General features: G+C 39.9%; 1 protein-coding gene and 1 long non-coding RNA gene across 2 annotated transcripts; both read left to right on the top strand.

The window, feature by feature from the left end:
- The first annotated feature begins 1,485 nt into the window (after positions 1-1,485).
- On the top strand, positions 1,486-4,043 carry LOC135471977 (uncharacterized). Its single transcript, XR_010444490.1, has 3 exons — positions 1,486-1,586; positions 2,624-2,690; positions 3,579-4,043. It is a non-coding gene; the product is annotated as an uncharacterized LOC135471977 (long non-coding RNA).
- A 696-nt stretch (positions 4,044-4,739) lies between these two features.
- On the top strand, positions 4,740-16,344 carry LOC135471256 (ribosome production factor 1-like). Its single transcript, XM_064750412.1, has 9 exons — positions 4,740-4,891; positions 7,015-7,071; positions 7,408-7,488; positions 9,200-9,295; positions 9,587-9,740; positions 11,648-11,730; positions 12,838-13,016; positions 13,947-14,073; positions 14,806-16,344. Exons 1-9 carry the CDS (start codon positions 4,760-4,762, stop codon positions 14,845-14,847), a joined length of 951 nt encoding a protein of 316 aa, XP_064606482.1. The 5' UTR covers positions 4,740-4,759; the 3' UTR covers positions 14,848-16,344.
- The last annotated feature ends 789 nt before the right edge of the window (positions 16,345-17,133 follow it).

Here is a 17,133-nt window from a genome sequence, read left to right as displayed (position 1 = left end):
TATGTAAATGACAGCTCATGTGTGGTGCTTTCGGCAGGTTATGTGGAAACGTTGATATCGGATTTAAAGTTTTAGCTTGAGCAGAGGGCTGGTCCTGTTGGTGAAAATGATTTCTTTTTTGTACCGTACGGTTATGTCCAACAAAATGAGATATACTTTTCTTATGTTAACCACAACCAGTTTAGAATTTATTTGTTTGTTTGCTTTTAAAACGGCATCATAGGGAAAAAATCTTGACTATGCAGTTAAAATTTGGACGATGTGATAGGTGTCAGGTTGCTCGCTGGCCTTGCGAGCATATACTATTTTAGTCATATGACATGGACAATATTTAAATCGAAATCGTCCTTTTTAAGATCAACGCATGAGGCAAAAAAGAAGTTTTTACAGGATAAAGTCCAAATCAAAGTTAAAACTAATCGCAGATGTATCTTTATCTTAGGTAACATAAAATGGTAGGCCTACACAGCGTATAGGCCTTAATCTCTTCATGTAGAATACACAGAGGACTGTTTTACTCTTTGAGATGAATTATACCAACATGCGATGACATCTTATCTTACAATGAAGATTTGAAGCATGTGCATGTGTACTTAAAATGTTCTCACACAAACACACAGAAAATGAAACCGTGTATAACTCCCTGGCTGCGGCTTCACGTCAGGAGATTTATCAGGCATATCTGCTGGGATGCGGTGTACTCATTCAGTATGTATGTATGTTTACGTATGCTTGGGGTTTCTAATGGTATTTAACCAGTTTTTCAGTCGTATATATCTATGAGGACGAGGAGTCATTAGGTATTTATAGATATACTGTGTATTCCCGTAGAAGGATGAATCCATGCCGCTAAAGTGCTGCCGTCACTGAAGTATCACGCCGAACACACCAGACGTGACACCTGCAGTTATACATAGTATGCTGACACCGAGCCAACCAGTCTTGTTTCCTTGCTCTAACCTTCCAATACTGTGTGCCAAGCGAGTACCATTTTAAAGTATTTTTCATATCCTGACGTAGGCTTGATCCCAGGCCTCCCGGCTTCGAAATTACTTTCCGAGATGATGCCATATATATACATGGATTGACGTCTTACCCTATACATTATCATACTAATTGTTAAATGCAGATTTGATGCTGAGTATATGTGGTCAAAGACACAAACGCCTGAGACTAATGAGACACCTTGAAACATATGCCTCCGTGGCTGCGGCTTCAGGCCAGGAGATTTGTCAGGCATATCTGCTGTGGTACGGTGTATTTACCCAGGCTCTGCCTGGTTTCCTGCACTTATGAATTTTATATACAGCCTTTTATGTAGTGAAATATTCTAGATGAAGGCATGAAATACCATGCAAAGAAAGTAAATAAATAAATTATGTATTTATATATTATATATATTCATTGTCAAGGATCTTTATGCTATGGAGAGGCAGACTCGGGTAATTGTAAAGCGACGTTATAAACTCATTTTAATTCTGTTACAGACACAACAGTGTACAGAGTATGCCCCCTTAATGCTCGGTTTTGATTCGTGGATAGTTTTGGGAGAGTGTCACAATCAGCTGACGAGAGGAAATATGGAGGCAAGTCAATTTATTTATTTATTTATTCGATTGGTTTTTTACGCCGTACTCAAGAATATTTCACTTATACGACGGTGGTCAGCATTATGGTGGGTGGAAACTAGGCATAACCCGGGGGAAACCCAGGACCATCTACAGGTTGCTGGAAGACCTTCCCACGTATGGCTCGCATGAGCTGGATTTGAACTCACAGCGACCACATTGGTGAGGGGCTCCTGAATCATTGCGCCGCTCTGGCGTGTTAACCACCTCAGCCACGGAGGTCCCTGAGGCAAGTCAGTATTTCTGTCTATATATTCATCGCCATATTCAAAAGCTCACGTATGCAACAGCATGCAGGGACAAACCACCGATCTTTGGCAAGTTGCTGATGAAGTTTCCCACGTGTGACGTATACAAACTAACACTTGGTGGAAAACAAGGAGGAGCGTATATCCGCTCAAACGACCACACAGTGCAGTGACAGAGACAGCAGATAAAATATCCCAGTCTCGCAAACAGAAAGTAAATTTACTCAAGGAATTAAAGTTAGGCGGTTCGTTTATATACTAAATTAGTGAAACTGGTTCATTTTCTTGAAAGGGTGAACCAACTACTGACGTCGACTGCTCGAATGCAGCTTTGTCTGGTTGCCCTTTTCAGGGGAATGGCGGTTTTTACCAAGATTATTTCTCCACCCATACTTCTGACCTCTGTCTTGAAAAAAAAAAGAAATATTGTAGAGTATACTTTTAATTCTTAGATATGTTTTATGTATGTGATTACATGCAGAAACGTAGTAATCAAAATTTTTGCACCTGTATATTATAACGGCTTATACGTGAGAAACCGGAGTGACCAGAGTCAAAAGTCGCTGCCTGGCGCTATACCTGATAAACCTACTGGCTTAAAGCCACAGCTTGCACAGTCCGTTTACCACAAAGGCTAATGTGGAAGTTATACCTTCTTGTCATTTAATACATCTTTCATTCAATTCTTTGTCCCTCTAATCGTTTTCATCAGGACAATCACTGACTGATTCATTTTCCCACATGTAGGAACTCCCTCTGGACGATGGTATTAAACCGGCAGCCCCGACAGACACACAAGCGGACGTCAAAAAGTGTAAGGTGTAGGTCTCTGGCCTCCATAGGGATACATTTATTTATTTGATGTTTTTGGTGTTTTACGCCGTACTCAGTGAAGAGTATTTCACTTAGACGGCGGCGGACAACATTACAGATCCACAGGTTGCTGAGAAACACAAAGTATGAGCCAGCAAGCATTTTACCATAAAGCATAGTACAACCTAACGTCATGGAATCTGGGTGGGCACCCCCCCCCCCCAAATTTCTACTTAAGACAATGTGATTTAACGGATGTGTTTGGTAATACATGAGCATCTTATACATTGTCACGCCTGACCAGCTAAAATAAATTATGTATATCTTTAAATGCATATATATATGAATGTAACCTTGGTAAGTCAAAAGATATATCCATAGACCATAAATATAGTACAAGGTCAAAAAGGTCAAAATACCACCGATTGCATTAATATACAGGTCTGTTTTCACATGAACTCTGTGCGTCTGAATAACGTGAAGATATGAAGAAACGGGGGAACCATCCATTTATTTTTTTATTTATTTATTTTTTTGATCGTGTTTTACGCCGTACTCAAGAACATTTCACTTATACGACGGCGGCCAGCATTATGGTGGGTGGAAACCTTCAGACCTACCCACGTACGGACCATCTATTTATAGATATAGACTTGTCTCCATATGTTCCCGTCTATATTACAACGTCAACTTGATTTCTTATAAGACGTAAAACTGCAAACTGCAAACTGCAGAGTGGTCATACGCCATTAGCTATGTGTGTCTTCATGTCAATATGTCACGCAGGTATAGTGAGTAAATTGTACGCATTGATGAAAAAATAACAACACAAAACTTGTACATTGAATTAGCGGCACATGTACCGATAACAAATGCTTTATTATTTCAGCCCCCAAAAAGAAGTCCATCTTCAAAAGATTATTCAAACGTCGTTTCAAGAGGAAAGAAAATACCGGTTTCAAAGATAGCAAAAAGAAATCTTCATTTTTGCACAAAGTGTTTAGGAGGTTAGGCAACATGTATAACTTGAGAGATACGGAAACTACTGTGCTGTAATCCTTGTGTTGTAAATAAAAAAAATAGTCACAGCTGCCATACTTTTGTTACATGTCATGTTTGTATATACTACCTTCTGTCACTGGTGCTCTCCAGTGAATAGAATACATGCATCCATAACCATACACGTAGGCCACACGTGGGGGAGTTCACCACGTATCTCGCCAAAGGTTGGTTAGACATATAAGGTACGATCAACGTTAGGAATGCGTGTACATCATCTTACTGGACTTGTAGACCTGGAGGTTCACGTCCCACGGTCTCACTTTGAAAGGCATTAATGCAATCCATGAGACGCAGTTGAAAATGGTAGACACACACGTTATTGACATTGTGGAGTTTGTCTTCAGTGGCGTTCACTACACTACACCTCTACAACTTGTTTTTGTGGAGGCCTAGTAACTTCCAGGGCCAAGCTACATGTACCACGTGCGTGTGCAATTAAAAAAAGTCTTTTGCGTTTCAGTTCGTGGTACTGATTCTCTGGGTTTGATTTTTTGATTTTTTTTTTTTTAACTGTTGTTTAAATCAATGCTGAATTTTTCGATTCTCTGGCTTATAGACATACGACTGACACACAACTTGTCTGGCGATTGTTCCGACAGGCTTACGATATCGGGGGAAGATTGCCCTGCTCTACTGTGTCAGTTGGATAGTTTAAATTCCACAAAATTGGGTTATTAAGAAAATGCAGTTGTTGTGTCAAAAGGGTTATAACTTCATTACGATTATTCTACCATAGCCCTACATTTTATACTTCTAAAGTGAGGCAGGATTCCATAATTTTTCTAAAAAGATTTTTAGGCACGTTTGCCATTTTTATGCACATATGAGACACGTGCATTTTATGGGCTGCAAGCATAGGTCTACAGGTGTGGAAGACGTTGACTAAAGGTTACGTAAACCATAGACGGGGAATATGCATGGTCACATGGGTGGTCAAGGGGAGGTCACTCTAATCAACCGGAAGTTGATGAAAACATGGCAGCGAAGAGAAAACGTGTGTTGGTAGAAATGGATGATGATACGTCCACCATGAAGCAAGAGGAACCGGTACAGACAATTCCGGCTCCTAACATTTCTCGGATACGAAACAAACAACTGCGAACGGAAATGTACAGGGAAATGAAACGGGAGAAGAGGAAGGTGAGAGACATCAAACACCTGTGTTGTTGTTGTAATTTACTTGACTTGTAGTGTGCTGCATTAGCCTAATAAATTTAGAAGGCCTGTACTACAGATCCTCACGACCGTGTTCTTCTTTAGTCAGGCCCAAAGAATACACCAGAAGTAAAACTAAATCTTGACGTGTGATGTATTTCAGGATACGGTATAGCCCCAAAAGACTACAACTCCTTTTCTTGTACTGGCCTAGCATCGTTGGAGTCTCGACGCTTACAATGTTGATTTCGAACTCAACGAAGGTCCAGGCCGATTGTCTTTATTATCGAATAAGCCTCGCGCTAATAAAAGACACCAACCTGCAAGACCTGCTTTTCACACCGCTATACGTCCAAACTCGATTTAAAACAGATTTATTATAGCCATGAAGGTTTCCACAGTATGCGCTCCTTGGCGACTGTTGCCATGTTGCCATGCTTCATAGTGGAGCAGTGGGAAGATGGCAGCATTTGCGGAGGAGTGTATACTATGGAAGCCTTCATGACTATAATAAAAATCAAAATCTATTCTAAATCGAGTAGGAACGAGAGTAGTGGCGATGCGGTGGGTGTGGATAGCCGGTCTTTGCAAGTTGGTGTATTTTACTTTCTGCGAGGCTTATTGCATAACAAACACAATCAGCCTGGACCCTCGTTGAGTACAAAATTAACACTGTAAGCATCAAGATTCCAATGACACTAGGCCAGTATAAGAAAAGGATTCGAGCCTTTCAGGGCTAGATACAGTACCAATACTTATTTATTTATTTTTATGATTGGTGTTTTAAACCATACTCAATGTTTCACTTATGTGACGACTGCGACCATCCGCATTTTGCTGGAAGACCTTCTCAGGTACCGATGCCGACACTAGAACATTTCACAAACCACACTCCACAGTAACAAAGCATACATCTATGTTGCTGAAACATCTTTCCAAAAATGTGTAATGTGGATTATGTTGTAATCTGGTCAGTATCGCAAATCCAAGTGACAATTTACAACACTATATTTTTTCAAAGAATGCTTGCTTACTGTAGGAAAATGAATGACAGTGAGTGACATCACCTGTCATTCCACACTACATGACCTACACACCTTAAGAATCAATCTTGTTCCAGGGATATGGAATTTATTTATTTATTTATTTGATTGGTGTTTTACGCCGTACTCAAGAATATTTCACTTACACGACTGCGGCCAGCATTATGGTGGGTGGAAACCGGGCAGAGCCCGGGGGAAACCCACGACCATCCGCAGGTTGCTGACAGACCTTCCCACTTACGGCCGGAGAGGGATATGGAATAACACCAATATAACAACCATGGAATGGCACTGATATCACCTGTAATTACACACAACAGCACACCTTAGGAAAACATCATACTCCAGGAATGTGGAATGGCACTGATATTACAAGCATGGAATGACACTGATATCACCTGTTGTTCCACACTGCAACACACCTTAGGAAAAAATGATACTCCAGGAATGTGGAATGGCACTGATATTACAAGCATGAAATGACACTGATATCACCCGTTGTTCCACACTGCAACACACCTTAGGAAAAAATGATACTCCAGGAATGTGGAATGGCACTGATATTACAAGCATGAAATGACACTGATATCACCTGTTGTTCCACACTGCAACACACCTTAGGAAAACATCATACTCCATGTGTGTGGAGTGACACTGATATTACAATCAGGAAATGACACTGATATGACCTCACTTGTCATTCCACACAACCCCAGTACACTACTAACCAGTCCTACTCTAGAGGTATGAAATGACACTGATATCCACTGGGCACACTGGCTAAAAGGTGGCTGCTCATGGACTCTAAATTTAAAACCCTGGATGAGTTTATGCTGTGAGTGCAGAAAAAAGAAGTTTGCTACTTGTGCCATCTAGTTTGGGAACTCCAGATAGACTTTATGAAGTGATGAATGTTAGAATTTTGAAACTTCACTCTGAGCTCATTTATATGCAGTTCCCCCACTTCATGCACCATAAACATGTGACCTGAAGGTGTGAGTTAATGCTAGACCAGTGGTGCACTTATGTAGAAACCTGGCTAAGTATGAAGTTGATTTTTTGCAGATTAAAATTGCAGAAAAGAAAAAGAAGAAAGCAGAAATGGAGGCACTGGGTGACAAGGTAAGGATATGATTATATTTTGTCAGGACAATGGTAAATCAGTTTTGGGAGCTTCATTATGTCATTTTCAGAATTAGGGGCTTGTATGGTGGTTTTGAAATTTAGTATGTATTGTTTTCCGAGCTTGGAATATTAATATTTCCAATTCCAGAAGATTAAAAATTTTGTAGTTTTCACAAATTTATTCTTGCAGTGCGGAAAGTCAATGTGGACCTTTGTAATTCTGTGAATTGAATTTTAAACATGTAACACGTATCAATAAATCACTGGCTCAAACTGCACGCAAACTTATGAGTAAAGGTCACAGTGGTTACCCTTGTTTTTTTTCCCCTCAAGGCTCCCCCAAAACAAGTGCCGAAGACGATAGAGAACATGCGAGTGTTTGATGAGACAATGGTCAACCCTCAGGATGATGAGGTAGGTTGGTTCTTCTGTCATGTCTCTGATATTCTGAATATGCAACTTTTCATATATTCTGAATATGCAACTTTTCATATATTCTGACTATGCAGCTTTTCATATATTCTGAATATTCAGCTTTCCATATATTCTGAATATGCAACTTTTCGTATGTTCTGAATATGCAACTTTTCATATATTTTGAATATTCAGCTTTCCATATATTCTGAATATACAACTTTTCATATATTCTGAATATGCAATTTTTCATATATTTTGAATATCCAGCTTTTCACGTTCTGAATATGTAGTGGGAAATTGCTTACTGTCATTTTAATATAAATTTACTCCGAGCTGTAGTATGTAGAATTGTTTTTTTTTAAATCTTGTATGTTTAAAGGAAAAGACAAGAATACATGAAGTTGTAAATAAGCTTGTATAGAAAATTTTTAAAAGACTAATGTGAATCAGTATTTCAGGGGTCTCATGAGTTCACATAGGTTTGAATGGGACAGGGTGAGACCTCTCACAAACTAACATAGACTGAACATTCAGCATCTCGCATTGTCAGGTTCTTAGCAGCTATCATAAAATCACGTCTTCTAGCTGTGTTAGTTTGCAAGAGCCCCCATCTAATCACGCCTGAACCTGAGTGAATGCCTAAACCATGCGTAAACCTGCGTGATTTGGGTTATGAGGAAGAGAGCTACGATCCCACACAAACATGTGACAAATTGTATAGTAAACGCACCAAATTCCTACGCTTGGAAAGTTTGCTCCTATTGTGTTAATGGGTTTTTGATTCTTGGTTGAAACTCCCCAGTGTTTCACGGAGTGAAAAACCTAAAGTTTTTCCCAAAAAGGGAACATTTTAGGAGGCAAAACATGTTTTTAAAAAATTAATTTTAATTTTTTTTTTAAAAACTTACAAAATTCCAGCAGGTTATGATCTTACCCTCCAAACAGACTTTAAGACATTTTTTGAGATCAACAGAACTCAGTAGAAGTTAATAGTTCAATAGAATCAAGCAAAAAGAGCACTTTCCTTTTGGACGAGGTTTTAGGTCATTCACCATATTAAGTCAGACAGCTTTGGTGAGCATATACAAAACAGAGAACAGCCAATGTCAGCTATCACTCAGATGATTAATAACTGTGGCAATCTGATTGGTCTAAATAAGTGAGTGAGAAGGTTTGTCAGGTACCTGTCAAAGGGTAAAGGTTTACCCCCGATTCTTCCACCCATAAACCTGACTGTTGTCATATAAGTGAAAGATTTTTGAGCATGACATTAAACACCAAATCAGTCAGTGTATCAGTCACTCAAGGCATACACTGTAGGTCACCTACTTATTTATGCATGGACCTCGGTGGCGGAGAGGGTTAGCACACTAGCACACCATGCAATGAGTCTCCCACCAATGAGGTTGTTGTGAGTCCAGCTAATGCTTGCTTCCTCTCCGGCTGTAAGTGGGAAGGTCTGACAGCAATCTACGGATGGGAGTGGGTTTCCCATGGCTCTGCCCGGTTTCCTCCCACCCTAATGCTGGATAAGCTTCTTCAAAATGATTTTGATTGCATTCTTGGCTATAGCATTACCCAGTTTTCAACAAACCACACAACAGAATGTTATTTTACATCAGTGAAATCTTTCAGATGTCTTTTCAGCTCAGATGAGATGAAAATGTCCAGCATGTTCAGTTGCATGATGTTTAATTTTCTGTCGCAGGTACTCCAAGATGAAGCTCAGGATGAAATGGCATCCTACTTCAACAGAGAAACAACCCCCAAAATCCTCATCACCAGTAGTGATAAAATTAGAAATGTAAGTCATGTTATTAAAAGAACTGTCATCATTTTCAGCCTGCTAGGTGCTCAGTCATTCTTAGTTGACAAAGGTCGGTGGTTTAAACCAGGCACTCCGGTTACCCCACTTATAAAATTGACTGCCACAGTGTAAGTGACAAAATTCTTGAGTATCCTCTTAAGTGTGAATCAAATGAGTAACCAAGTGTTGATGTGGAGATTTATTGATACCAGATATCAGACAAGCCCCTTTATGGTCTTATTGAACAAAAAAATGTTAAGTTAAAAATTCTTATTTTAACCATTTCAGAGAACCTACAAATTTTGTAAAGAGTTGAAAAGAATAATACCAAATTCAGATGTGTTTTTCCGCCAAAATGCTGACCTGAAGAAGTTAATCCCAGAGGCTGTGGCAAGAGACTACACAGACCTCATTGTTGTCAACGACGACCGCAAAGTGCCCAGTATCCTTGTCGATCATGCATCGCCCTGAATTTCTGTGTGTCATTGTGAATACCACATGAGTGTTGCTATAGGTATGTGAACACGGCATGAGTGTTGCTATGGCTATGTGAACAAAGCATGAGTGTTGCTATCGCTATGTGAACACAGCATGAATGTTGCTATCGCTGTTTGAATACAACATGTTGCTATGGCTATGTGAACACAGCATGAGTATTGCTATGGCTATGTGAACACGGCATGAATGTTGCTATCGCTGTTTGAATGCAGCATGTTGCTATGGCTATGTGAACACAGCATGAGTGTTGCTATCGCTGTGTGAACACAGCATGAATGTTGCTATCGCTATTGGAATACAGCATGAGTGTTGCTATAGCTATGTGAACACGGTATGAGTGTTGCTGTCGCTATGTGAACATGGCATGAGTGTTGCTATAGCTATGTGAACACAGCATGAGTGTTGCTATCGCTATGTGAACATGGCATGAATGTTGCTATCGCTGTTTGAATACGGCATGTTGCTATTGCTATGTGAACACAATATGAGTGTTGCTATCGCTATGTTAACAGGACATGAATGTTGCTATCACTATGTGAACACAGCATGTGTAGCTATTGCCATGTGAACACGACATGATTGTTGCTATAGCTATGTGAACACAGTGTGAGTGTTGCTATCGCTATGTGAACACTGCATGAGTATTGCTGTTGATATGTGAACACGGTATGAGTGTTGCTATAGCTGTGTGAACAAGGCATGAATGTTGCTATCACTGTTTGAACAAGGCACGAGTGTTGCTATTGCTGTGTGAACATGGCATGAATGATACTATGGCTATGTGAACTCGACATGAATGTTGCTATGGAAATGTGAACATGGCATGAGTGTTATTATCACAATGTGAACACAGCATGAGTGTTCCTGTAGCTATGTGAACACGGAATGAGTGTTGCTGTAGCTATGTGAACACGGCATGAGCGTTACTATCGCTATGTGAATATAACATGAGTGTTGCTATAGCTATGTGAACACGGCATGATTGTTGCTATAGCTATGTGAACACAGCGTGAGTGTTGCTATGGCTATGTGAACACTGCATGAGTATTGCTGTTGATATTTATTTATTTATTTGATTGGTGTTTTACGCCGTACTCAAGAATATTTCACTTATACAACGGCGGCCAGCATTATGGTGGGTGGAAACCGGGTTGCTGTTGATATGTGAACACGGTATGAGTGTTGCTGTGGCTATATAAACACGACATGATTGTTCCTATCGCTATGTTAACACGACATTAGTGTAGCTATTTTTGCTTTGTGAACACGTCATGAGTGTTGCTATACATGTAGCTACGTGAACATGTGAGTGTTACTAGCACTATGTGAACACGATATGAGTGTTGCTGTAGCTATGTGAACACGACATGAGTGTTGGTATAGCTATGTGAACACGGCATGAGTGTTTCTGTTGCTCTGTAAACATGGCATGAGTGTTTCTGTTGCTATGTGAACATGGCATGAGTGTTTCTGTTGCTATGTGAACACGGCATGAGTGTTGCTATAGCTGTGTGAAAACGACATGAGTGTTGCTATAGCTATGTGAATACAGCATGAGTGTTGCTATAGCTATGTGAACTCAGCATGAGTATTGCTATCGCTATGTGAACATGGCATGAGTGTTGCTATAGCTATATGAACATGACATGAGTGTTGTTATCACTGTGAACACAACATAAATGTTGCTATTGCTATGTGAATACAAAAATTTTAGAAGACACCTACACACAGTTGGGACATAAAAATGTAATTTTGATTTTAAATTTCAAAGAGTAAGATGGAAAAGTTAGGCCTACAAAGTCAACAACATCAGCCTGAAGCACAAAAGGTGTTTCCTTGACCTGTGGTCAGATGGAATGATAATCTCCCATTTACCAGATGGACCAACAGCTCACTTCAAGATGACTAATGTCCGCTTGACCACTGAAATTAAGGTGGGTCACTCTGTGTTTGAAGGTCTGTATTGGGTTCATGCATCCATGGAAAGTCATGGAATTTGAAATTAGAATTTCTCGAAATTAGTGTGCCGATCATGGAGTTTCTTTGAAAGTCCTGGAAATTGATGAAAATGACAACAAAATTTCCACACTTTTGATGGACTGCTTCATTTTAATAAGTGGAGTAAGATTTTAATTTGTTGTTAGATATGTTCTTTATGCACAATAGCTCTGCTAAAATGATTTAATGTGGACCTAAAAGTGGAGAGAACAAGGCGGTCACAGACCCACTGTGCATGCAGCGATGTGCGATTTGTTCCGAAGTTAGAGATTGTGACGTTTTTTCTGACACAACCAAAATCCTCAAAAATAGCAGAGACATCATGAAAATGTTCCTAACGAGCCTCACTTTGGAACACCTGTCACTGACTCATAACATCACTGAGTTCTCAGGTGAAGCTTACTTGCCCTATACATGCACTACGGGTAAACTCATATGGGTTGTGACCAGAGATTACAAACAGGACACTGTCAGATTCAGTTATAATCCTAAAGTTTAGATCGCGGGGATATTTGATTGTCTTTTGTCTTTTCCTTATCACAATCAGACAAAATTTAATTGAAACAGTTAACACTGTGAATGAAATTGTGTAAAATATGAAACATATGAACAGATCTGGCAGTTGTTAAGTACAATGTAAAATGCAAGCATCTGTACACAGATCAGGTGATTGTTAAGTACAAGGTAAAACACAAGCATCCGTACACAGATCTGGCCAGTTTCAATCTTCTGAAAGTTCTAAAATGGACCTGCTCACAAAAGTTTATCAAAATCAGACAGTATTTGAAAATTTAGCAGCAATCTGCTTCACCAATTCCTGGATTGCTCCCCCCCCCCCACTAGCTTATTTGCCTAAGCACTGTTTCCATCACAGCTATTTGGCGACTGACTAATGAGGGCATAGGCAGCTTTAATTTCCAGGTGTGTGGTGAAAAGCTCCACTCTCCTCTGATAAAACCAGTTGTCATCATTTGAGGGAAAAATTTCTCAAGTAGGCTTACACCATAAATTACAGATGAAATGAATATGAAATCTGTTGACAGCATGCTGGAAAGCTGACAGGTCACATGCCTGAGGTTATTCTGAACAACTTTAACACTCGCCTGGGGCACTCAGTGGGTAGAATGTTTGCTGCACTTTTCCCACATGACCCAGAATTTCATGGTCGAAGGGTCATGACCTTTCACAACCAGCGAGATTTTATCTTCTTCAGGCATCACAGGTAGGTGAAAATTTTTCATGGGTAGAAAAATTTAATATCCCAGATAGGAAATTCTCTAGACATTTTTGTCATGGAAATGAAATTTATTCCAGAAATATGTAGATTTATTGTCCACAGATGAAAAAAATTTTTTACTGGTAGGAAATATCAAGTGTGAAAATGGGAAAGTTTGACAGAAAGAAAAGTTTTTAGGCAATTGGAAATTTGTCACATTTGTATTCAACTAGAACTTTGTATAAATGCATTAAAATTTGAGATTTCTCAGAACTTCTCAGTAATTCTTTTTATTAAGTTAGTAATTCTTCACAGACCACAGAGTGTCAACTCTCCCATTTTCAATCTTCTGATCTTAATACTGCATAAAAGGGTATGTATTTTAAGCCATGGAGCAGTTTGATACCTTCAGATATGTTCCCCTATGTCACAGTCCTCTGTCACAGCCAGCAATTACAATGATTGCTTTATAGTGTACAGAGTAAAACCACAGTATGACTTGCAAAAGTTAGCTGTACTTAGGTTAAAAGAAATTTTGGAGCGAGTTGTGATCAAGTGGTTTGGTTTCTTGTCTTTAAGGACATGTAGCTAGAAGACACGGCTGTGTAAACTTGTCCTGGGACATGGAGTTTGTGTAGATTTCCCACATCTTATCGGGGGCCTTGGTGATTATAAGCTGTCAGTGAGTTTTGTGTAACCTAACATCCATGGAAAACACTAGTCTTTCAACATTATGGTTTGTCAGTAACTTGCCAAGGTCCGTGGATTACCTCAGTCATTCTGATTTCCTCAACCAGCAAAACTTTCAGCTGTCGTATAACTGAACAAATGCTTAGTTTAGTATTAAACAACAATCAGACAAATGAATCCGGGTAAATATAAATAGCTTTTATATTTAGTGGTAAAGTAGTTATTTTGTGCTGCTCAATTCCACAGGTACATGTTCCGAAACTCCAAGAGGGTGGGATTGCAGGAGCTAGGACCCAGGTTTACCTTAAAACTGAGGTCTTTACAAAAGGGCGCCTTTGATTCTAAATATGGAGAGTATGAATGGGTTCATAAGGTAGGTTTGGCTATGTATGTTTGGTTTCTTCATGCCCAACTGACACACAAGCTGCAGGTTCAATCCCAGCCTTGGGCCAGGAATTTTGTGGATTCCTCCCCTCTTAACAGTTACTGTTTTGGGGCCCTTTTTGTGACACTAAGTGGTCAACAATGTTCTTGTGGCCCTTTGGGTGGTGTCATGTTCATGGAAGACAACTTACGTCACCACTATTCATATATGCATGTCACACGTGAAAAAGTTCATCAGTAACTTGCCAAAGGTGAGTGCTTTATCCACGGCACTTCTGTTTCCTCCAACCTATAACACTGACCGCCATCGTAAACTTATGTAAAATAAAAATTCTCTGGCATGGTGTTAAACGACAATCAGATAAATAGTAAATTAAATACTTCACTGTTTTTTGATTGGGTTAGCAAAGCAAAGCTAGGTGTTGCCATTGTGGTTATAGCATTGTCTGCTGGTTTTTCAGATAAAGGGTAAGGAGATATGTAACAGAGACAGTGTCTTATTTGTCGAGAAATGAAGTAAGCTTCTGTTAAAGATTGAGGTGTGATGCTATCAAATTTTCTTTGATGAGAGGCCTAATTGATTTGATTGGTGTTTTACACCTTACTGAAGAGCCCCATTGAACATTGCATATCAGTAGGCTATATGTGTCCTCTGCACTGAGTGGTGAAATAGGTGCCTTTGTGTACATGTAAACATGTTCTTTTTCATTTCCGATCACAGCGGCATGAAATGGAAACCAGTCGACGGAAGTTCTTCCTGTGATGGAAGTACCCTGTGCACATCCTAAATGGGGGAGTTGCTTTTTGTGTTGACAAGAACTGGCCCAGGGCTATAAAGCAGACTTGAACTGGAGTGGACTGGAAAATTACCTCCCTTTACATTTCAATCACCAATCTCTGGTGTAAGGATGTGACAAGCTGTTAATTTTGGCTTTATCCTAGATCAGACAAATACTCTGGTTTTCACTGGACAACAATGTTCAAGTCTGGAATGTGTATATTTTCAAAACCTGCTGATGATGTTGACTTGGTTACCTCCCTTTGTTCAGCTCATTCACCTGTCAAAAAACAATGGAGTGGCCAAAACATTTGACATGTACAACAGCTACTCTTTAGCACTGAATTAATGAATCTTCCGTGGGATAAATTTGTTACACTGTTATTCAGTGACAGGTCGAAAATGCTGAAATACGTCATGTATGTGGTCTGTAGCATTCGTATTAGGCATCAACCGACTGACACCAAGCACCTGTTGATGAGTTGCCTAGTGCTTGTAGCTTTACTTTACCCTCACAGAATGGTGTCTCAGAACCAGAAAACATGACTTCGTGTTTCTACATCCTTTGGCTCATTCTCGTCACATGTGGGAAGGAATCTGTAAATTATACCATGGACAGTTGGAGATGAGAGCAGTGTTCATCATTTATTTATTTATTTTATTGGTGTTTTACGCCGTACTCAAGAATATTTCACCTATACGACAGCGGCCAGCATTATGGTGGGAGGAAACCAGTGGGAGGCAGAGCCCCGGGGAAACCCATGACCATCCGCAGGTTGCTGATAGACCTTCCCACATACGGCTGGAGAGAAAGCCAGCATGAGCTGGACTTGAACTCACAGGGACCGCATTGGTGAGAGACTCCTGGGTCATTGCGCTGCGCTAGCACGCTAACCAACTGAGCCACGGAGGCCCCTCAGTCTTCATCAGGCCCTTGGCACTGAGCAAGAGATGTGAATCTAATTGTGATGTATGGTTGTCTGTCTGATAGAACAAGCTAACATGCTACATGTACCTCATGCTTGGGACGTGCTACATGTAAAAGTCAATTTTCTCAGCCGCCACGTCATAAAATACAACACTATTTGTTATGTATAACCATTTTGTACCATGCGCGACTTGGCTCGTATGCGGCACCGCTTGATAGCATTCTTTCTATTTTTAAACCAATTTTAAACCAATCATTTGTCTGTTTGTTGCTATGCTTGGCAGCGGCAGCCATTTTGTATCAACATTTGTTGTCCGAGACATTTGGTGTGGCGTGCAGAGGAAATTCCCAATGCGGCAAGGTTTTTGCAGGTGGCGTGTAATGGAAATTGGCGTTAGGCTAGCTTGCACCACATGCTTGGGACTTAAGCTACCATGCACCCCATGCTTGGGACTTGAGCAACATCCCATTTGAAATTTTCTGTCTTGTTTGTCCAAGCTTAAATGAAAACACCTGGACTTTTTTCTCAAGTGCTCGTCAATGAGAATAAATACTGTGGAATTTAGTCATTAGTCAGCTTTGTTAATTTTACTTTAATCATTGATTTTTGAAAAAGCAGGTGGGTCAGAAAAGGGTGGGCCATATGGTGTTTGTGTGAAGTAGTACGCTGCTTAAATACACATGTACCTTGGACACTGACCTGGTGCGTTTCCTGGATACTTTGTGTGTTGAGTGATGTTTTACTGCATATTCAAGATATAGAATTTCTTACACTTACACTTATATAATGAGCAGAGCTTAGTAGAAGCCACTGCTCTCCCACAGGTACATGTACATATACCTGGCAAATTTACCTCCTGGGAATCTTAACAAGAGCTGTATTCAAACAGGCTTTTGTAAATGGCTAGGTTTTCTCGCGTGCCTCAGTCATAAGCTTACTGTTCAACACCATCTTGGCTTGCTGTCATTTCAAACTGCCCCCACAAGAAAATTTGATCGATAACTGCCGTGATTTATTAACTGAAAAGGCCTGCCCTTTTTTCCTCACAAAACTTTCATTTCAATTATGTTTTAGAAGAAAGGACATTTTCGCGTGACCCATTCCAGTCATGCCGTGATTTGGAGTCACAGACTGAAACAAACGGCTAATTGTTCACTGAAGACTAAGGAAGAACAGGATATTTCTTTAGACATATGCATACATTTATTGTATCACAGAATGATATTCCATGAGCCTCTTCCCGGCACAGATAAACCATTAATTATGATAACCTGTAAAGATTAATAGCACATATAATAAATCTGGCACATAAGTGTTACTGAGTAATTTAAGCAACTGGTCA

The sequence above is a fragment of the Liolophura sinensis genome, chromosome 7 (assembly GCF_032854445.1).
Source record: "Liolophura sinensis isolate JHLJ2023 chromosome 7, CUHK_Ljap_v2, whole genome shotgun sequence".
In the NCBI taxonomy this organism is placed as follows: Eukaryota; Metazoa; Mollusca; class Polyplacophora; order Chitonida; family Chitonidae; genus Liolophura; species Liolophura sinensis.
The sequence above is the reverse complement of the archived record's forward strand: the minus strand, read 5'-3'. Positions and strand labels throughout refer to the sequence as shown.

What these genes read in the sequence shown, in the direction of transcription:
- LOC135471256 (XM_064750412.1), top strand. Translation starts at nt 4,760, where the DNA reads ATGGATGATGATACGTCCACCATGAAGCAAGAGGAACCGGTACAGACA. An exon ending in CGACGACCGCAAAGTGCCCA is followed by an intron (nt 9,741 to 11,647) that starts GTATCCTTGTCG and finishes ACCTGTGGTCAG; the next exon opens with ATGGAATGATAATCTCCCAT. An exon ending in AGTATGAATGGGTTCATAAG is followed by an intron (nt 14,074 to 14,805) that starts GTAGGTTTGGCT and finishes TTCCGATCACAG; the next exon opens with CGGCATGAAATGGAAACCAG.